This window comes from Oncorhynchus kisutch, linkage group LG29 (assembly GCF_002021735.2).
Source record: "Oncorhynchus kisutch isolate 150728-3 linkage group LG29, Okis_V2, whole genome shotgun sequence".
In the NCBI taxonomy this organism is placed as follows: domain Eukaryota; kingdom Metazoa; phylum Chordata; class Actinopteri; order Salmoniformes; family Salmonidae; genus Oncorhynchus; species Oncorhynchus kisutch.
The window spans coordinates 46,478,402-46,500,443 of record NC_034202.2 but is presented as its reverse complement, the minus strand read 5'-3'; the positions used below and the strand labels follow the sequence as shown (position 1 = coordinate 46,500,443).

At 47.3% G+C, this 22,042-nt stretch overlaps 1 protein-coding gene across 1 annotated transcript in view; it reads left to right on the top strand.

The window, feature by feature from the left end:
• The window catches only part of fat3b (FAT atypical cadherin 3b), a 333,323-nt gene that overhangs the window by 275,178 nt on the left and 36,103 nt on the right, over positions 1-22,042 (top strand). The window contains 7 exon segments of the mRNA XM_031809102.1: positions 2,042-2,238; positions 7,302-7,455; positions 8,159-8,392; positions 10,125-10,303; positions 16,248-16,461; positions 16,555-16,769; positions 18,898-19,035. Of these exon segments, the coding sequence (XP_031664962.1) occupies positions 2,042-2,238; positions 7,302-7,455; positions 8,159-8,392; positions 10,125-10,303; positions 16,248-16,461; positions 16,555-16,769; positions 18,898-19,035 (1,331 nt within the window).

Genomic DNA, 22,042 nt, shown 5'->3' with positions numbered 1-22,042 from the left:
TGTGTGTGTGTGTGTGTGTGTGTGTGTGTGTGTGTGTGTGTGTGTGTGTGTGTGTGTTTGTACGTGCGCCTGTGTGTGATCAGAACATACTGGTCAGCTACCACAGGTTAGTATATCAGCTGGTTAGTTAATTAGTTAATATGTTGGTATGTTCTAGTTAGTATGTTACTTAGTACACTGAACAAAAATATAAATGCAACATGTAAAGTGTTGGTCCCATGAGCTGAAATAAAATATCCCAGTAATTCTACATACGCACAAAAAGCTCATTTCTCTCAAATTTGGTGCACACATTTGTTTACATCCCTGTTAGTGAGCATTTCTCCCTTGCCAAGATAATCCATCCACCTGACAGGTGTGGCATATCAAGAAGTTGATTAAATTGTATGATCATTACACAGGTGCACCTTGTGCTGGGGACAATAAAAGGCCGCTCTAAAATGTGCAGTTTTGTCACACAACACAATGCCACAGATGCCACAGATGTCTCAAGTTTTCGAGGGAGCAATTGGCATGCTGACTGCAGGAATGTCCACCAGAGCTGTTGCAAGAGAATTGAATGCACAAACTATCAGAAACCGTCTCAGGGAAGTGCTCATCATCCTCACCAGGGTCTTGACCTGACTGCAGTTCGATGTCGTAACCAACTTCAGTGGGAAAATGCTCACCTTCGATGGCCACTGGCACGCTGGAGAAGTGTGCTCTTCACGGATGAATTCCGGTTTCAACTGTACCGGGATATTGGCGGGAACTGGAACATGCTGTCAGACAGTGTGTGCCCCATGGTGGGGTTATGGTTTGGGCAGGCATAAACTATGGACAACGAATACGATTGCATTTTTACCAAGTGTGCTCTTCACGGATGAATCCTGGTTTCAACTGTACTGGGCAGAAGGCATTGTGTGGGCGAGCGGTTTGCTGTTGTGAATAGAGTGCCCTATGGTGGCAGTGGGTTTATCGTTTGGGCATAAACTATGGACAATGAACACAATTACATTTTACCAATGGTAAATGTGAATGCACAGTGATGCCGTGACGAGATCCTGAGGCTCATTTTCGTGCCATTCATCCTCCTCCATCACCTCATGTTTCAGCATGATAATTTACCCATGTCACAAGGATCTGTACACAATTCCTGGAAGCTGAAAATGTCCCAGTTCTTCCATGGCCTGCATACTCACCAGACATGTCACCCATTGAGCATGTGTGGGATGCTCTCGATCGACATGTACGACACCGTGTTCCAGTTCCCGCCAATATCCAGCAACTTCACAGGAGTGGAACAACATTCCACAGACCACAATCAACAGCCTGATCAACTCTATGTGAAGGAGATGTGTTGCACTGCATGAGGCAAATGGTCATCACACCAGATACTGACTGGTTTTCTGATCCATGCCCCTACTTTTTTTTAAAGGTTATCTGTGATCAACAGATGCATATCTGTATTCCCAGTCATGTGAAATTCATAGATTAGGTTCTAATTTATTAATTTAAATTGACTGATTTCATTGTATGAACTGTAACTCTGTAAAAACTTTGAAATTGTTGCATGTTGAATATATATTTTTGTTCAGTGAATGATAGATAGTTAGTTAATATGTTAGCTAGCTAGTTATTATGTTAGTTAGTATGTTAGCTAGCTAGTTATTGTGTTAGTGTGTTAGTTAGTATGTTAGCTAGCTAGTTATTGTGTTAGTTAGTATGTTAGCTAGCTAGTTATTATGTTAGTGTGTTCGTATGTTAGCTAGCTAGTTAGTATGTTATTGATTTACTATGTTGCTTAGTTAGCTAGCTAGTTATTTTGTTTGTTAGTATTTTTGGTTAGTTGGTGTGTTGGTTGGTTGGTTAGTTAGTTAGTATGTTGGTTAGTTAGTATGTTATGTTAGCTAGTTAGCTAGTTAGTTAGTTAGTTCCTTAGTTAGTTAGTATGTTGGCTAGTTAGTTAGTTAGTCCGTACCAAACACAAAGGACAATGGAGACAGCTGAGTTTGTGTGCGTGTGTGTATGTGTGAATGTCTAACCTCTCCTCTCCCTACAGGTGGTAACCCAGGCGGAGTGTTCAGTATAGCGCTGGTCCAGGGTGAATGGATGGTGGTGGTGTGCGGTCAGCTGGACAGGGAAAAACAGGACTTCTATCTACTCAACATCACCGCCAGCGACGGCCTCTACATCACCCGTACTGCTGTGGAGGTCACTGTCATGGACGCCAATGACAACACACCTGTCTGCAACCAGGTCAGAGGTCAGGGGTCACAGTGTAGAACTAGAACAGATATAATTGTAGAAATAGAACAGATAGAAGGATGTTGTAGGAGAGTCAGTATACTGTAGCAGTAGGGGGAGTCAGTATACTGTAGCAGTAGGGGGAGTCAGTATACTGTAGGAGTAGGGGGAGTCAGTATACTGTAGGAGTAGGGGGAGTCAGTATACTGTAGGAGTAGGGGGAGTCAGTATACTGTAGGAGAAGGGGGAGTCAGTATACTGTAGGAGTAGGGGGAGACATGAAGCAGGGGGAGACAGTATACTGTAGGAGTAGGGGGAGTCAGTATACTGTAGGAGTAGGGGGAGTCAGTATACTGTAGCAGTAGGGGGAGTCAGTATACTGTAGGAGTAGGGGGAGTCAGTATACTGTAGCAGTAGGGGGAGACATGAAGTAGGGGGAGTCAGTATACTGTAGCAGTAGGGGGAGTCAGTATACTGTAGCAGTAGGGGGAGACATGAAGCAGGGGGAGTCAGTATACTGTAGCAGTAGGGGGAGACATGAAGTAGGGGGAGTCAGTATACTGTAGCAGTAGGGGGAGTCAGTATACTGTAGCAGTAGGGGGAGACATGAAGCAGGGGAGTCAGTATACTGTAGCAGTAGGGGGAGACATGAAGTAGGGGGAGTCAGTATACTGTAGGAGTAGGGGGAGTCAGTATACTGTAGGAGAAGGGTGAGACATGAAGTAGGGGGAGACAGTATACTGTAGCAGTAGGGGGAGTCAGTATACTGTAGGAGAAGGGGGAGTCAGTATACTGTAGGAGAAGGGGGAGTCAGTATACTGTAGGAGAAGGGGGAGTCAGTATACTGTAGGAGTAGGGGGAGTCAGTATACTGTAGCAGTAGGGGGAGTCAGTATACTGTAGGAGAAGGGGGAGTCAGTATACTGTAGGAGAAGGGGGAGTCAGTATACTGTAGCAGTAGGGGGAGACATGAAGCAGGGGGAGTCAGTATACAGTAGCAGTAGGGGGAGTCAGTATACTGTAGCAGTAGGGGGAGACATGAAGTAGGGGGAGTCAGTATACTGTAGGAGTAGGGGGAGTCAGTATACTGTAGCATTAGGGGTAGACATGAAGCAGGGGGAGTCAGTATACTGTAGCAGTAGGGGGAGACATGAAGTAGGGGGAGTCAGTATACTGTAGGAGTAGGGGGAGTCAGTATACTGTAGGAGAAGGGTGAGACATGAAGTAGGGGGAGACAGTATACTGTAGCAGTAGGGGGAGTCAGTATACTGTAGGAGAAGGGGGAGTCAGTATACTGTAGGAGAAGGGGGAGTCAGTATACTGTAGGAGAAGGGGGAGTCAGTATACTGTAGGAGTAGGGGGAGTCAGTATACTGTAGCAGTAGGGGGAGTCAGTATACTGTAGGAGAAGGGGGAGTCAGTATACTGTAGCAGTAGGGGGAGTCAGTATACTGTAGGAGAAGGGGGAGTCAGTATACTGTAGGAGAAGGGGGAGACATGAAGTAGGGGGAGACAGTATACTGTAGCAGTAGGGGGAGTCATGTTTCAGGGGGAGTCAGTATACTGTACCAGTAGGGGGAGACATGAAGTAGCGGGAGACAGTATACTGTAGCAGTAGGGGGAGTCATGTTTCAGGGGGAGTCAGTATACTGTACCAGTAGGGGGAGACATGAAGTAGGGGGAGACAGTATACTGTAGGAGTAGGGGGACTCAGTATACTGTAGGTGTAGCGGGAGTCAGTATACTGTAGGAGAAGGGGGAGTCAGTATACTGTAGGAGTAGGGGGAGTCAGTATACTGTAGCAGTAGGGAGAGGCATGGAGTAGGGGGAGTCAGTATACTGTAGCATTAGGGGGAAACATGAAGTAGGGGGAGTCAGTATACTGTAGGAGTAGGGGGAGTCAGTATACTGTAGGAGTAGGGGGAGTCAGTATACTGTAGGAGAAGGGTGAGACATGAAGTAGGGGGAGACAGTATACTGTAGGAGAAGGGGGAGTCAGTATACTGTAGCAGTAGGGGGAGTCAGTATACTGTAGGAGTAGGGGGAGTCAGTATACTGTAGCAGTAGGGGGAGTCAGTATACTGTAGGAGAAGGGGGAGTCAGTATACTGTAGCAGTAGGGGGAGTCAGTATACTGTAGCAGTAGGAGGAGACAGTATACTGCAGGAGAAGGGGGAGTCAGTATACTGCAGGAGTAGGGGGAGTCAGTATATTGCAGGAGTAGGGGGAGTCAGTATACTGCAGGAGTAGGGGGAGTCAGTATATTGTAGCAGTAGGGGGAGACATGAAGCAGGGGGAGTCAGTATACTGTAGCAGTAGGGGGAGGCATGGAGTAGGGGGAGTCAGTATACTGTAGCAGTAGGGGGAGACATGAAGTAGGGGGAGTCAGTATACTGTAGAGGTAGGGGGAGTCAGTATACTGTAGGAGAAGGGTGAGACATGAAGTAGGGGGAGACAGTATACTGTAGGAGAAGGGGGAGTCAGTATACTGTAGCAGTAGGGGGAGTCAGTATACAGTAGGAGTAGGGGGAGTCAGTATACTGTAGCAGTAGGGGGAGTCAGTATACTGTAGGAGAAGGGGGAGTCAGTATACTGTAGCAGTAGGGGGAGTCAGTATACTGTAGCAGTAGGGGGAGACAGTATACTGCAGGAGTAGGGGGAGTCAGTATATTGCAGGAGTAGGGGGAGTCAGTATACTGCAGGAGTAGGGGGAGTCAGTATATTGTAGCAGTAGGGGGAGACATGAAGCAGGGGGAGTCAGTATACTGTAGCAGTAGGGGGAGTCATTATACTGTAGCAGTAGGGGGAGTCAGTATACTGCAGGAGTAGGGGGAGTCAGTATACTGTAGGAGTAGGGGGAGTCAGTATACTGTAGCAGTAGGGGGAGTCAGAATACTGTAGGAGTAGGGGGAGTCAGTATACTGTAAGAGTAGGGGGAGTCAGTATACTGTAGGAGAAGGGGGAGTCAGTATACTGTAGGAGTAGGGGGAGACCGTATACTGTAGGAGAAGGGGGAGTCAGTATACTGTAGGAGAAGGGGGAGTCAGTATACTGTAGCAGTAGGGGGAGTCAGTATACTGCAGGAGTAGGGGGAGTCAGTATACTGCAGGAGTAGGGGGAGTCAGTATATTGCAGGAGTAGGGGGAGTCAGTATATTGTAGCAGTAGGGGGAGACATGAAGCAGGGGGAGTCAGTATACTGTAGCAGTAGGGGGAGTCATTATACTGTAGCAGTAGGGGGAGTCAGTATACTGCAGGAGTAGGGGGAGTCAGTATACTGCAGGAGTAGGGGGAGTCAGTATACTGTAGGAGTAGGGGGAGTTAGTATACTGTAGCAGTAGGAGGAGAGATGAAGTAGGGGGAGTCAGTATACTGTAGCATAAGGGGGAGTCAGTATACTGTAGGAGAAGGGGGAGTCAATATACTGTAGCAGTAGGGGAGTCAGTATACTGTAGGAGTAGGGGGAGTCAGTATACTGTATCAGTAGGGGGAGTCAGTATACTGTAGGAGAAGGGGGAGTCAGTATACTGTAGCAGTAGGGGGAGTCAGTATACTGTAGGAGTAGGGGGAGTCAGTATACTGTAGGAGAAGGGGGAGTCAGTACACTGTAGGAGAAGGGGGAGTCAGTATACTGTAAGAGTAGGGGGAGTCAGTATACTGTAGCAGTAGGGGGAGTCAGTATACTGTAGGAGAAGGGGGAGTCAGTATACTGTAGGAGTAGGGGGAGACCGTATACTGTAGGAGAAGGGGGAGTCAGTATACTGTAGGAGAAGGGGGAGTCAGTGTACTGTAGGAGAAGGGGGAGTCAGTATACTGTAGCAGTAGGGGGAGTCAGTATACTGTAGGAGTAGGGGGAGTCAGTATACTATAGGAGAAGGGGGAGTCAGTATACTGTAGCAGAAGGGGGAGTCAGTATACTGTAGGAGTAGGGGGAGTCAGTATACTGTAGGAGTAGGGGGAGTCAGTATACTGTAGCAGTAGGGGGAGTCAGTATACTGTAGGAGTAGAGGGAGTCAGTATACTGTAGGAGAAGGGGGAGTCAGTATACTGTAGGATTAGTGGGAGTCAGTATACTGTAGGAGTAGGGGGAGTCAGTATACTGTAGGAGTAGGGGGAGTCAGTATACTGTAGGAGAAGGGGGAGTCAGTATACTGTAGGAGTAGTGGGAGTCAGTATACTCTAGGAGTAGGGGGAGTCAGTATACTGTAGGAGAAGGGGGAGTCAGTATACTGTATGAGAAGGGGGAGTCAGTATACTCTAGGAGTAGGGGGAGTACGTATACTGTAGGAGAAGGGGGAGTCAGTATACTGTAGCAGTAGGGGGAGTCAGTATACTGTAGGAGAAGGGGGAGTCAGTATACTGTAGGAGAAGGGGGAGTCAGTACACTGTAGGAGACGGGGGAGTCAGTATACTGTAGGGGTAGGGGGAGTCAGTATACTGTAGGAGAAGGGGGACTCAGTATACTGTAGGAGAATGGGGACTCAGTATACTGTAGCAGTAGGGGGAGTCAGTATACTGTAGGAGAAGGGGGAGTCAGTATACTGTAGGAGAAGGGGGAGTCAGTACACTGTAGGAGAAGGGGGACTCAGTATACTGTAGGAGAATGGGGACTCAGTATACTGTAGGAGAATGGGGACTCAGTACACTGTAGGAGAATGGGGACTCAGTATACTGTAGGAGAAGGGGGAGTCAGTATACTGTAGGAGAAGGGGGAGTCAGTACACTGTAGGAGAATGGGGACTCAGTATACTGTAGGAGAAGGGGGAGTCAGTATACTGTAGGAGAAGGGGGAGTCAGTACACTGTAGGAGAATGGGGACTCAGTATACTGTAGGAGAATGGGGACTCAGTATACTGTAGGAGAAGGGGGAGTCAGTATACTGTAGGAGAAGGGGGAGTCAGTACACTGTAGGAGAATGGGGACTCAGTATACTGTAGGACATGGTCATATTGTGGAAGGCAGAGATGTTTTATGATTTGTGTTTTCAGGTGGTTTCTCCTAGGGGCCATATGGGGTTAATGATACTTGTGTTAATGTTTTTGTGTGTGCCTGTCCATGTGTGTGTGCATATCTCCCTAGGCGGTCTACCGCGTGACCTTCCCTGAGGACATGCCCCCTAACCAGGGCATTCTGACTGTAGGGGCATCTGACGCAGACACAGGCACCAGCGCTGAGATACAGTATTCTCTTTTTGGGATCGGAGTGGAGGACTTCTATATGGACGCAAACACTGGTATGAACACACACACACACACACAAATGCAAACACACACACTCACACACACACACACACACGCACACACTCACACACACACACTCACACGCACACACACACACACACACACACAGACAAAAACTGGTATGAACACGCACACACACACACACAAACACTGGTATGAACACGCACACACACACGCACGAACACTGGTATGAACACACACACACACACAAACACTGGTATGAACACACACACACACAAACACTGGTATGAACACGCACACACACACACAGACAAACACTGGTATGAACATGCACACACACACACACACACACACACACAATCACTGGTATGAACGTGCACACACACACACACGCAAACACACATACACGCAAACACTAGTATGAACACGCACACACACACGCACGCACGCGCACACACACACACACACACACACAAACACTGGTATGAATACACACACACACACGCACACACACACGCACGCACGCACACACACACACACACACACACACACACACACACACACACACACAAACACTGGTATGAATACACACACATATGCAGAAACACTGGTATGAACACGCACACACACACGCACGCACGCACGCACACACACACACACACACACACACACACACACACACACACACTGGTGGCAGTTTTTGCACAAACAGCATCTTCTTCTTCTTCTCTCTAGGTGACATGAAGACAGCGACGGTGATGGATCGTGAGATGACCTCCAGCTACAAGTTGATCGCCCAGGCAACCGACGGGGGCGGGCTCTTCTGTCGCTCCGAGGTCTCTGTCACGCTTTTGGATGTAAACGACAACCCGCCCTCCTTTCTTTCCAGCCAATACCTGGCCAACATTTATGAGAACGCCGCCCCCAAAGCACTGCTGACACGCCTACAAGCCAGTGACCCTGACGAAGGTCTGTGTGTGTGTGTGTGTGTGTGTGTGTGTGTGTGTGTGTGTGTGTGTGTGTGTGTGTGTGTGTGTGTGTGTGTGGGTGTGTGTGTGTGTGTCTGTGTGTGTGTCTGTGTCTGCCAAGACATTTATGGTTGTAGATGGCAGTACTTCTAGGTCTCAGAGCGGCCAATCATGACTAGCGGGAAGGTTGTTTCCCTTTTTCTGTGGCTAAACCGACTAGGCTCGTATTTAAACCATTTTTTACAGATGGCATACAAGTTTGATATTAAGGCACATGAAAGGTCACATGTTCGAGAAGGCATTTCTGCCCAAAAACACAATTTGATTAAAAAAAAAATGTTTTACGTACAAATGTCTTTCCTGTGTAGTCATAACATGTGACATATGCCTAGTTTCCTGAATCGGGTCACATATGAACATCTGGATACCTCCTTAATACCTCACCCTAACCGTACAGTGGTCTAGTCCCTGGCAGACTCAGCAGAGGGGTTCTTCTCCTTCCACTCTCAGTCAGGGTTAGGGTTAAGAATGTCTAGCTAGGCTAACAGGCTAACATGATCCCTCCACTCTCAGTCAGGGTTAGGGTTAAGAGTGTCTAGCCCTAGCTAGGCTAACATGCTAACATTATCCTTCCACTCTCAGTCAGTGCTAGGGTTAAGAGGGTCTCACTAGGCTAACAGGCTAACATGAACCTTCCACTCTCCAGTCAGTGCTAGGGTTAGAGGGTCTAGCTAGGCTAACATGCTAACATTATCCTTCCACTCTCAGTCAGTGCTAGGGTTAAGAGGGTCTTGCTAGGCTAACAGGCTAACATGATCCCTCCACTCTCAGTCAGGGTTAGGGTTAAGAGTGTCTAGCCCTAGCTAGGCTAACAGGCTAACATTATCCATTCCACTCTCAGTCAGGGTTAGGGTTAGGAGGGACTAGCCCTAGCTAGGCTAACAGGCTAACATGATCCCTCCACTCTCAGCCAGGGTTAGGGTTAAGAGTGTCTAGCCCTAGCTAGGCTAACAGGCTAACATTATCCATTCCACTCTCAGTCAGGGTTAGGGTTAGGAGGGTCTAGCCCTAGCTAGGCTAACAGGCTAACATGAACCTTCCACTCTCCAGTCAGTGCTAGGGTTAGAGGGTCTAGCTAGGCTAACAGGCTAACATTATCCATTCCACTCTCAGTCAGGGTTAGGGTTAAGAGTGTCTAGCCCTAGCTAGGCTAACATGCTAACATTATCCATTCCACTCTCAGTCAGGGTTAGGGTTAAGAGTGTCTAACCCTAGCTAGGCTAACAGGCTAACATGAACCTTCCACTCTCCAGTCAGTGCTAGGGTTAGAGGGTCTAGCTAGGCTAACAGGCTAACATTATCCATTCCACTCTCAGTCAGGGTTAGGGTTAAGAGTGTCTAGCCCTAGCTAGGCTAACATGCTAACATTATCCATTCCACTCTCAGTCAGGGTTAGGGTTAAGAGTGTCTAGCCCTAGCTAGGCTAACAGGCTAACATGAACCTTCCACTCTCCAGTCAGTGCTAGGGTTAAGAGTGTCTAGCCCTAGCTAGGCTAACAGGCTAACATGATCCTTCCACTCTCAGTCAGGGTTAGAATTAGGATGGTCTACACCACGATGATTGGTGGTCTACACCGTGATGACCTCTAGGTTAGAGGTTAGTGTTTAGTTAGCTGCTAGGCTAACATAGCTAACAGGCTAACTCTGTGTATTGTGTCTGTGGTTTCCTCCAGGTCCAAACCGTACGGTGGTGTACTCCCTGGTAGACTCCGCAGACGGGTTCTTCTCTATAGATCCAGTATCAGGCGTGGTGGTTCTGGAGAAAGCCCTGGACAGAGAGACCAGAGACTCCTACAGGGTCAGGATCCAGGCCTCTGACCGCTCCGGACTGCAGGGGGCGCTATCCTCACAGGTCAGTGATATGATAGGACACAGGTCAGGTATATGATAGGACACAGGTCAGGTATATGATAGGACACAGGTCAGGTATATGATAGGACACAGGTCAGTGATATGATAGGACACAGGTCAGGTATATGATAGGACACAGGTCAGTGATATGATAGGACACAGGTCAGTTATATGATAGGACACAGGTGCAGTTGTTGGAACGAACTCTTCCATACATTTATATGGTCTGTCGAAGTCAAGGGTTTCAGAGCAGGATTCATATCGTAATGGTTAGATTTCCTGTCTGTGGATCAGAACGTTGTGGGTTCACCTCCCGGTGGAGGTATTTCGACCATGATTTTGATAAACCTCTTAGATGTAAAGTTATCTGTTTAGAGGACCTGCGTGGTTCTGGTACCTGTTCCGGCCGACATGTTCACATGTAAATCGATCTGTGGACACCATTACGCTCCTTCTCATGTCTTCAAGGCATATTAATCCACGTTTGCCAAACTAACAACTCTTCCATGTGTTGGATATTTTTATGCTTTGCCGTGCACAACTGTGTGAAGCTAGCCACAATAAGGATTAGCCACAATAATGAAAATGAATCAAACTGACACAAAGAGTGGATAAAGCTAAACAAGGTTGGGATGTTCAACATCCCTTAGCCGTGGTCTATTGGCCTTGTTGCTTATTGCCTTTATGGTAGTAGGTCAAAGCTGTGTGCTGGTAAACCTTGGTAGAGCATGGATGGAGTAGGCATTGTGGTGCTGTAAAACCTTGGTAGAGCATGGGTGGAGTAGCCATTGTGGTGCTGTAAAACCTTGGTAGAGCATGGGTGGAGTAGGCATTGTGGTGCTGTAAAACCTTGGTAGAGCATGGGTGGAGTAGGCATTGTGGTGCTGGTAAACCTTGGTAGAGCATGGGTGGAGTAGGCATTGTGGTGCTGTAAAACCTTGGTAGAGCATGGGTGGAGTAGGCATTGTGGTGCTGTAAAACCTTGGTAGAGCATGGGTGGAGTAGGCATTGTGGTGCTGTAAAACCTTGGTAGACCATGGGTGGAGTAGGCATTGTGGTGCTGTAAAACCTTGGTAGAGCATGGGTGGAGTAGGCATTGTGGTGCTGTAAAACCTTGGTAGAGCATGGGTGGAGTAGGCATTGTGGTGCTGTAAAACCTTGGTAGAGCATGGGTGGAGTAGACATTGTGGTGCTGTAAAACCTTGGTAGAGCATGGGTGGAGTAGGCATTGTGGTGCTGTAAAACCTTGGTAGAGCATGGGTGGAGTAGGCATTGTGGTGCTGTAAAACCTTGGTAGAGCATGGGTGGAGTAGGAATTGTGGTGCTGTAAAACCTTGGTAGAGCATGGATGGAGTAGACATTGTGGTGCTGTAAAACCTTGGTAGAGCATGGGTGGAGTAGGCATTGTGGTGCTGTAAAACCTTGGTAGAGCATGGGTGGAGTAGGCATTGTGGTGCTGTAAAACCTTGGTAGAGCATGGGTGGAGTAGACATTGTGGTGCTGTAAAACCTTGGTAGAGCATGGGTGGAGTAGGCATTGTGGTGCTGTAAAACCTTGGTAGAGCATGGGTGGAGTAGGCATTGTGGTGCTGTAAAACCTTGGTAGAGCATGGGTGGAGTAGGAATTGTGGTGCTGTAAAACCTTGGTAGAGCATGGGTGGAGTAGGCATTGTGGTGCTGTAGAACCTTGGTAGAGCATGGGTGGAGTAGGAATTGTGGTGCTGTAAAACCTTGGTAGAGCATGGGTGGAGTAGGCATTGTGGTGCTGGTAAACCTTGGTAGAGCATGGGTGGAGTAGGCATTGTGGTGCTGTAAAACCTTGGTAGAGCATGGGTGGAGTAGGCAGTGTGGTGCTGTAAAACCTTGGTAGAGCATGGGTGGAGTAGGCATTGTGGTGCTGTAAAACCTTGGTAGAGCATGGGTGGAATAGGCATTGTGGTGCTGTAAAACCTTGGTAGAGCATGGGTGGAGTAGGCATTGTGGTGCTGTAAAACCTTGGTAGAGCATGGGTGGAGTAGGCATTGTGGTGCTGTAAAACCTTGGTAGAGCATGGGTGGAGTAGGAATTGTGGTGCTGTAAAACCTTGGTAGAGCATGGATGGAGTAGACATTGTGGTGCTGTAAAACCTTGGTAGAGCATGGGTGGAGTAGGCATTGTGGTGCTGTAAACCTTGGTAGAGCATGGGTGGAGTAGGCATTGTGGTGCTGTAAAACCTTGGTAGAGCATGGGTGGAGTAGACATTGTGGTGCTGTAAAACCTTGGTAGAGCATGGGTGGAGTAGGCATTGTGGTGCTGTAAAACCTTGGTAGAGCATGGGTGGAGTAGACATTGTGGTGCTGTAAAACCTTGGTAGAGCATGGGTGGAGTAGGCATTGTGGTGCTGTAAAACCTTGGTAGAGCATGGGTGGAGTAGGCATTGTGGTGCTGTAAAACCTTGGTAGAGCATGGGTGGAGTAGGAATTGTGGTGCTGTAAAACCTTGGTAGAGCATGGATGGAGTAGACATTGTGGTGCTGTAAAACCTTGGTAGAGCATGGGTGGAGTAGGCATTGTGGTGCTGTAAAACCTTGGTAGAGCATGGGTGGAGTAGGCATTGTGGTGCTGTAAAACCTTGGTAGAGCATGGGTGGAGTAGACATTGTGGTGCTGTAAAACCTTGGTAGAGCATGGGTGGAGTAGGCATTGTGGTGCTGTAAAACCTTGGTAGAGCATGGGTGGAGTAGGCATTGTGGTGCTGTAAAACCTTGGTAGAGCATGGGTGGAGTAGGAATTGTGGTGCTGTAAAACCTTGGTAGAGCATGGGTGGAGTAGGCATTGTGGTGCTGTAGAACCTTGGTAGAGCATGGGTGGAAGGGGAATTGTGGTGCTGTAAAACCTTGGTAGAGCATGGGTGGAGTAGGCATTGTGGTGCTGTAAAACCTTGGTAGAGCATGGGTGGAGTAGACATTGTGGTGCTGTAAAACCTTGGTAGAGCATGGGTGGAGTAGGCATTGTGGTGCTGTAAAACCTTGGTAGAGCATGGGTGGAGTAGGCATTGTGGTGCTGTAAAACCTTGGTAGAGCATGGGTGGAGTAGGAATTGTGGTGCTGTAAAACCTTGGTAGAGCATGGGTGGAGTAGGCATTGTGGTGCTGTAGAACCTTGGTAGAGCATGGGTGGAGTAGGAATTGTGGTGCTGTAAAACCTTGGTAGAGCATGGGTGGAGTAGGCATTGTGGTGCTGGTAAACCTTGGTAGAGCATGGGTGGAGTAGGCATTGTGGTGCTGTAAAACCTTGGTAGAGCATGGGTGGAGTAGGCAGTGTGGTGCTGTAAAACCTTGGTAGAGCATGGGTGGAGTAGGCATTGTGGTGCTGTAAAACCTTGGTAGAGCATGGGTGGAATAGGCATTGTGGTGCTGTAAAACCTTGGTAGAGCATGGGTGGAGTAGACATTGTGGTGCTGTAAAACCTTGGTAGAGCATGGGTGGAGTAGCCATTGTGGTGCTGTAAAACCTTGGTAGAGCATGGGTGGAGTAGACATTGTGGGGCTGGTAAACCTTGGTAGACCATGGGTGGAGTAGACATTGTGGGGCTGGTAAACCTTGGTAGACCATGGGTGGAGTAGACATTGTGGGGCTGGTAAACCTTGGTAGACCATGGGTGGAGTAGCCATTGTGGGGCTGGTAAACCTTGGTAGACCACGGGTGGAGTAGGCATTGTGGGGCTGGTAAACCTTGGTAGAGCATGGGTGGAATAGCCATTGTGGTGCTCATGTGAATTTCCTTTCTTTTTAGGCTTCAGACCAATGCCTATTCTCACCTAAAACCTAGTTTTAGTTTTTAATGCGATAGAACACAGGTTAGTTACATGAAAGGACACAGTCCCTCTGCACAGGCTCCACACAGAACTGAGTCTGTGTTTCTATTAGCCAGCAGGGGGCACTACCTTCACAGGGTGATACAATCTGACCAATGATAGCTGTTGGTTTTTGGAATGGAGGACTATTTAGCTGAATTGTACTGAACCATCCTGATGATTGGTAGAGATGGAATGTCTGAGTTGTTCCGTACCTTTTGCCGGTGCTTTTAAATGTAGTCTTCTGAATAGTTTCTCGTCTCGTACCAATGCTTTAAATGTAATATGAATCTTCAAGCTTGGGTTGTGTCTGTGTGTGTCTGTGTGTGTGTGTGTGTGTGTGTGTCTGTGTGTGTCTGTGTGTGTCTGTGTGTGTGTGTGTGTGTGTGTGTGTGTGTGTGTGTGTGTGTGTGTGTGTGTGTGTGTGTGTGTCTGTGTGTGTGTGTGTGTGTGTGTGTGTGTGTGTGTGTCTGTGTGTGTCTGTGTGTGTGTGTGTCTGTGTGTGTGTGTGTGTGTGTTGTGTCTGTGTGTGTGTGTGTGTGTGTGTGTGTCTGTGTGTGTGTGGTGTGTGTGTGTGTGTCTGTGTGTGTCTGTGTGTGTCTGTGTGTGTCTGTGTGTGTCTGTGTGTGTGTGTGTGTGTGTGTGTGTGTGTGTGTGTCGTGTGTGTGTGTGTTGTGTGTGTCTGTGTGTGTGTGTGTGTGTGTGTGTCTGTGTGTGTGTTGTGTGTGTGTGTGTGTCTGTGTGTGTCTGTGTGTGTCTGTGTGTGTCTGTGTGTGTGTGTGTGTGTGTGTGTGTGTGTGTGTGTGTTGTGTGGTGTGTCTGTGTGTGTGTGTGTGTGTGTTGTGGTGTGTGTGTGTGTGTGTCTGTGTGTGTGTGTGTGTGTGTCTGTGTGTGTCTGTGTGTGTCTGTGTGTGTCTGTGTGTGTCTGTGTGTGTGTGTGTGTGTGTGTGTGTGTGTCTGTGTGTGTGTCGTGTGTGTGTCTGTGTGGTGTCTGTGTGTGTCTGTGTGTGTCTGTGTGTTGTGTGTGTGTGTGTGTGTCTGTGTGTTTCTGTGTGTGTGTGTGTGTGTGTGGTGTGTGTGTGTCTGTGTGTGGTTGTTGTGTGTGTGTCTGTGTGTGTGTGTGTGTGTGTGTGTGTGTGTGTGGTGTGTGTGTGTGTGTGTGGTGTGTGTGTGTGTGTGTGTGTCTGTGTGTGTGTGTGTGGTGTGGTGTCTGTGTGTGTCTGTGTGTGTCTGTGTGTGTGTGTGTGTGTGTGTCTGTGTGTGTCTGTGTGTGTCTGTGTGTGTCTGTGTGTGTGTGTGTGTGTGTGTCTGTGTGTGTGTGTGTTGTGTGTGTGGGTGTGTGTGTGTGTGTGTGTCTGTGTGTGTGTGTGTGTGTGTGTGTGTCTGTGTGTGTTGTGTGTGTCTGTGTGTGTCTGTGTGTGTGTGTATGTCTGTGTGTTAGTGCATCTTCAAGCTTGGGTTATGTCTGTGTGTGTGTGTGTGTGTGTGTGCATCTTGAAGCTTGGGTTATGTCTGTCTGTGTGTGTGTCTGTGTGCGTGTTAGTGCATCTTGAAGCTTGGGTTATGTCTGTGTGTGTGTGTGTGTGTGTGTGTTAGTGAATCTTGAAGCTTGGGTTATGTCTGTCTGTGTGTGTGTCTGTGTGTGTGTGTGTGTTAGTGCATCTTGAAGCTCGGGTTATGTGTGTGTGTGTGTTAGTGCATCTTAAAGCTCGGGTTATGTCTGTGTGTGTGTGTGTGTTAGTGCATCTTGAAGCTTGGGTTATGTCTGTGTGTGTGTGTGTGTGTGTGTTAGTGAATCTTGAAGCTCGGGTTATGTCTGTGTGTGTGTGCGTGTTAGTGAATCTTAAAGCTTGGGTTATGTCTGTGTGTGTGTTAGTGAATCTTGAAGCTCGGGTTATGTCTGTGTCTGTGTGTGTGTGTGTGTGTTAGTGCATCTTGAAGCTTGGGTTATGTCTGTGTCTGTGTGTGTGTGTGTGTGTGTGTTAGTGAATCTTGAAGCTTGGGTTATGTCTGTGTGTGTGTGTTTATTGTTCCTAACAGGTGGATCTGACAGTAGCTTGGATATGTCTGTGTGTGTGTGTTTATGTGTGTGTGTGTGTTTATTGTTCCTAACAGGTGGATCTGACAGTAGTGGTGTTGGACGTCAACGACAACCCCCCGGTGTTCCAGAGGCGTGACTACACCGTCACCGTGCCCGAGGACGTTGCCATGGGAACAGAGATCCTGCGGCTGTCGGCCACCAGTGACGACATTGGGGCAAACGCTGAGGTCACGTACAGCATCAGGGCTGGCAACGAACTGGGGAAGTTTCACATTGACAGAACTCTGGGTGAGTAGGAGGGTAGGTGGGTGTATAATTTCCTTGACTTCAAGGTACATAAAGACTTTGTCTGTGTGTGTGTGTGTGTGTGTGTGTGTGTAGGCTCCATCTCAGTAGTTGATGACATGGACTTTGAGGTGTGTAAGGACTACTTCCTGACTATAGAGGCTTGGGACGGTGGGGCCCCGCCCCTCAGCACTGCTACCATGGTAACCATAGAACTGATGGACGTCAACGACAACGCTCCAGCCTTCAGTCAGGATATCTACAACGTGCTGGTCAGCGAGGACGCATCAGTCGGACAGACTATCACCAGGGTGAGTGTGGGTGGGTCGGTTGGGTTGGTTGGGTGGGTGGGTGGGTGTGGGTGGTTGGGTCGGTTGGGTCGGTTGTGTGGGTGTGGGTGGGTGGGTGGTTGGGTGTGGGTGGGTGGTTGGGTCAGTTGGGTGTGGGTGGTTGGGTCAGTTGGGTGAGGGTGGTTGGGTCGGTTGGGGGGGTGTGGGTGGGTGGTTGGGTGGGTTGATGTGGGTGGGTGGTTGGGTCGGTTGGTGTGGGTGGGTGGTTGGGTCGGTTGGGTGGGTGTGGGTGGGTGGTTGGGTCAGTTGGGTGTGGGTGGTTGGGTCGGTTGGGTGGGTGGGGGTGGGTGGTTGGGTCGGGTGGGGTGGTGTGGGTGGGTGGTTGTGTCAGTTGTGTGTGGGTGGTTGGGTCAGTTGGGTGTGGGTGGTTGGGTCAGTTGGGTGTGGGTGGTTGGGTCAGTTGGGTGTGGGTGGGTGGTTGGGTCAGGTGGGTGTGGTTGGGTCAGTTGGGTGTGGGTGGTTGGGTCAGTTGGGTGTGGGTGGTTGGGTCAGTTGGGTGTGGGTGGTTGGGTCAGTTGGGTGTGGGTGGTTGGGTCAGTTGGGTGTGGGTGGGTGGGTCAGTTGGGTGTGGGTGGTTGGGTCAGTTGGGTGTGGGTGGTTGGGTCAGTTGGGTGTGGGTGGTTGGGTCAGTTGGGTGTGGGTGGTTGGGTCAGTTGGGTGTGGGTGGTTGGGTCAGTTGGGTGTGGGTGGTTGGGTCGGGTGGATGTGGGTGGTCGGGTCAGTTGGGTGTGTGTGGGTGGTTGGGTCAGTTGGGTGTGGGTGGTTGGGTCGGGTGGATGTGGGTGGTTGGGTCAGTTGGGTGTGGGTGGTTGGGTCAGTTGGGTGTGGGTGGTTGGGTCAGTTGGGTGTGGGTGGTTGGGTCAGTTGGGTGTGGGTGGTTGGGTCAGTTGGGTGTGGGTGGTTGGGTCAGTTGGGTGTGGGTGGTTGGGTCAGTTGGGTGTGGGTGGTTGGGTCAGTTGGGTGTGGGTGGGTGGTCGGATTGAAAACCCACCTTTTTACCTGTCCTTTAATTGAGGATTTCACTATTATTATGTTATTGATCTATTATATTTGTATTAATCCCTTTTATTGATCTATTGTGGCTCTTGTATTGATCTCTTGTATTGATCTCTTGTATTGATATCTCTTATTGATCTCTTGTATTGATATCTTGTATTGATATCTCTTATTGATCTCTTGTATTGATATCTCTTATTGATCTCTTGTATTGATATCTCTTATTGACCTCTTGTATTGATATCTTGTATTGATATCTCTTATTGATCTCTTGTATTGATATCTTGTATTGATCTATTTATCTCTTCTATTGATTATTGTATTGACCTATTGTGTCTATTGTGTTTATCTATTGTATTTAAATATTGTATTGATATATTGTATTGACCTTTTGTGTCTATTGTATTGACCTAATGTATTGACCTATTGTATCTATTGTATTGACCTATTGTATTGACCTATTGTATTGACCTATTGTATTGACCTATTGTATCTATTGTATTGACCTATTGTATTGACCTATTGTATCTATTGTATTGACCTATTGTATTGACCTATTGTATTGACCTATTGTGTCTATTGTATTGACCTATTGTATTGACCTATTGTATTGAGCACTTGTATTGATCTCTTGTATTGATCTCTTGTATTGATCTACTATATTGATATATTGTATTGATCTCTTGTATTGATCTACTATATTGATATATTGTATTGATCTCTAGTATTGATCTACTATATTGATATATTGTATTGATCTCTTGTATTGATCTACTATATTGATATATTGTATTGATCTCTAGTATTGATCTACTATATTGATATATTGTATTGATCTCTAGTATTGATCTACTATATTGATATATTGTATTGATCTCTTGTATTGATCTACTATATTGATATATTGTATTGATCTCTTGTATTGATCTACTATATTGATATATTGTATTGATCTCTTGAATTGCCTTCTGTTGTTTCTATCTCCTCTATTTTACTGTCAATTGTGTTGTGACTTTCAATTCACTTTAAATAGTCAAATATCTTATTTGATGTGTGATTATGTGTGTGTGTGTGTGTGTGTGTGTGTGTACAGTTGCTAGCGGAGGACCTGGACAGCCAGGTGAACGGGCGAATCACTTACTCCATCCTCCGTGGTGACCGTGGCAACCAGTTCTGGATCGACCCGGTAACGGGACTACTCAAAGTCAACAAGAGACTGGACCGGGAGGAGGTGAGAACACACACACACACACAACCACACACAGACACACACACAACCACACACAAACACACACACACCCACACACAACCACACACACAACCACACACAAACACACACACAACCACACACAGACACACACACAACCACACACAAACACACACAAACACACACACAACCACACACAAACACACACACAACCACACACAAACACACACACAACCACACACAAACACACACACAACCACACACAAACACACACACAACCACACACAAACACACACACAACCACACACAAACACACACACAACCACACACAAACACACACACAACCACACACAGACACACACACAACCACACACAAACACACACACAGACACACACAGACACACACACAACCACACACAAACACACACACAACCACACACAACCACACACAACCACACACAGACACACACACAACCACACACAACCACACACAACCACACACACAACCACACACACAACCACACACACACACAGACACCGGTGAGAGAGGATTTTGTCCCTGCATATTAAATTGTATTTTGGCATAACAATTAGTGAGACATGATACTAGGTAGTGAGACAGGATAGTAGCTAGTGAGACAGGATAGTAGCTAGTGAGACAGGATAGTAGCTAGTGAGACAGGATAGTAGCTAGTGAGACAGGATAGTAGGTAGTGAGACAGGATAGTAGCTAGTAAGACAGGGTAGTAGGTAGTGAGACAGGATAGTAGCTAGTGAGACAGGATAGTAGGTAGTGAGACATGATATTAGGTAGTGAGACAGGATACTAGGTAGTGAGACAGGATACTAGGTAGTGAGACAGGATAGTAGGTAGTGAGACAGGATACTAGGTAGTGAGACAGGATAGTAGCTAGTGAGACAGGATACTAGGTAGTGAGACAGGATAGTAGCTAGTGAGACAGGATAGTAGGTAGTGAGACAGGATAATAGGTAGTGAGACAGGATAGTAGGTAGTGAGACAGGATAGTAGGTAGTGAGACAGGATAGTAGGTAGTGAGACAGGATAGTAGGTAGTGAGACAGGACAGTAGGTAGTGAGACAGGATAGTAGCTAGTGAGACAGGATAGTAGGTAGTGAGACAGGATACTAGGTAGTGAGACAGGATAATAGGTAGTGAGACAGGATAATAGGTAGTGAGACGGGATAATAGAGAGTGAGTAAGGATCATTTCTAGTGAGACAGGATAATAGATAGTGAGACAGCATTATTTGTAGTAAGACAGGAAAATAGGTAGTGAGACAGGACAGTAGGTAGTGAGACAGGATAGTAGCTAGTGAGACAGGATAGTAGGTAGTGAGACAGGATACTAGGTAGTGAGACAGGATAATAGGTAGTGAGACAGGATAATAGGTAGTGAGACAGGATAATAGAGAGTGAGTAAGGATCATTTCTAGTGAGACAGGATAATAGATAGTGAGACAGCATTATTTGTAGTAAGACAGGATAATAGGTAGTGAGACAGGATAATAGATAGTGAGACAGCATTATTTGTAGTAAGACAGGATACTAGGTAGTGAGACAGGATAGTAGGTAGTGAGACAGGATACTAGGTAGTGAGACAGGATAGTAGCTAGTGAGACAGGATACTAGGTAGTGAGACAGGATAGTAGCTAGTGAGACAGGATAGTAGCTAGTGAGACAGGATAGTAGGTAGTGAGACAGGATAATAGGTAGTGAGACAGGATACTAGGTAGTGAGACAGGATAGTAGCTAGTGAGACAGGATAGTAGGTAGTGAGACAGGATAATAGGTAGTGAGACAGGATAGTAGGTAGTGAGACAGGATACTAGGTAGTGAGACAGGATAGTAGGTAGTGAGACAGGATAGTAGGTAGTGAGACAGGACAGTAGGTAGTGAGACAGGATAGTTGCTAGTGAGACAGGATAGTTGCTAGTGAGACAGGATAGTTGCTAGTGAGACAGGATAGTAGGTAGTGAGACAGGATAGTAGGTAGTGAGACAAGATAGTAGGTAGTGAGACAGGATAGTAGGTAGTGAGACAGGATAGTAGCTAGTAAGACAGGATAGTAGCTAGTGAGACAGGATAGTAGGTAGTGAGACAGGATAATAGGTAGTGAGACAGGATACTAGGTAGTGAGACAGGATACTAGGTAGTGAGACAGGATAGTAGGTAGTGAGACAGGATACTAGGTAGTGAGACAGGATACTAGGTAGTGAGACAGGATAGTAGGTCGTGAGACAGGATACTAGGTAGTGAGACAGGATAGTAGGTAGTGAGACAGGATACTAGGTAGTGAGACAGGATAGTAGCTAGTGAGACAGGATACTAGGTAGTGAGACAGGATAGTAGGTAGTGAGACAGGATACTAGGTAGTGAGACAGGATACTAGGTAGTGAGACAGGATACTAGGTAGTGAGACAGGATAGTAGGTCGTGAGACAGGATACTAGGTAGTGAGACAGGATAGTAGGTAGTGAGACAGGATACTAGGTAGTGAGACAGGATAGTAGCTAGTGAGACAGGATAGTAGCTAGTGAGACAGGATAGTAGGTAGTGAGACGGGATAGTAGGTTGTGAGACAGGATAGTAGGTAGTGAGACAGGATAGTAGCTAGTGAGACAGGATAGTAGCTAGTGAGACAGGATAGTAGGTAGTGAGACAGGATACTAGGTAGTGAGACAGGATAGTAGGTAGTGAGACAGGATACTAGGTAGTGAGACAGGATAGTAGGTAGTGAGACAGGATAGTAGGTCGTGAGACAGGATAGTAGGTCGTGAGACAGGATAGTAGGTAGTGAGACAGGATACTAGGTGGTGAGACAGGATAGTAGGTTGTGATACAGGATAATAGGTAGTGAGACAGGATAGTAGGTAGTGAGACAGGATACTAGGTAGTGAGACAGGATAGTAGCTAGTGAGACAGGATAGTAGCTAGTGAGACAGGATAGTAGGTAGTGAGACAGGATAATAGGTAGTGAGACAGGATGTAGGTAGTGAGACAGGATACTAGGT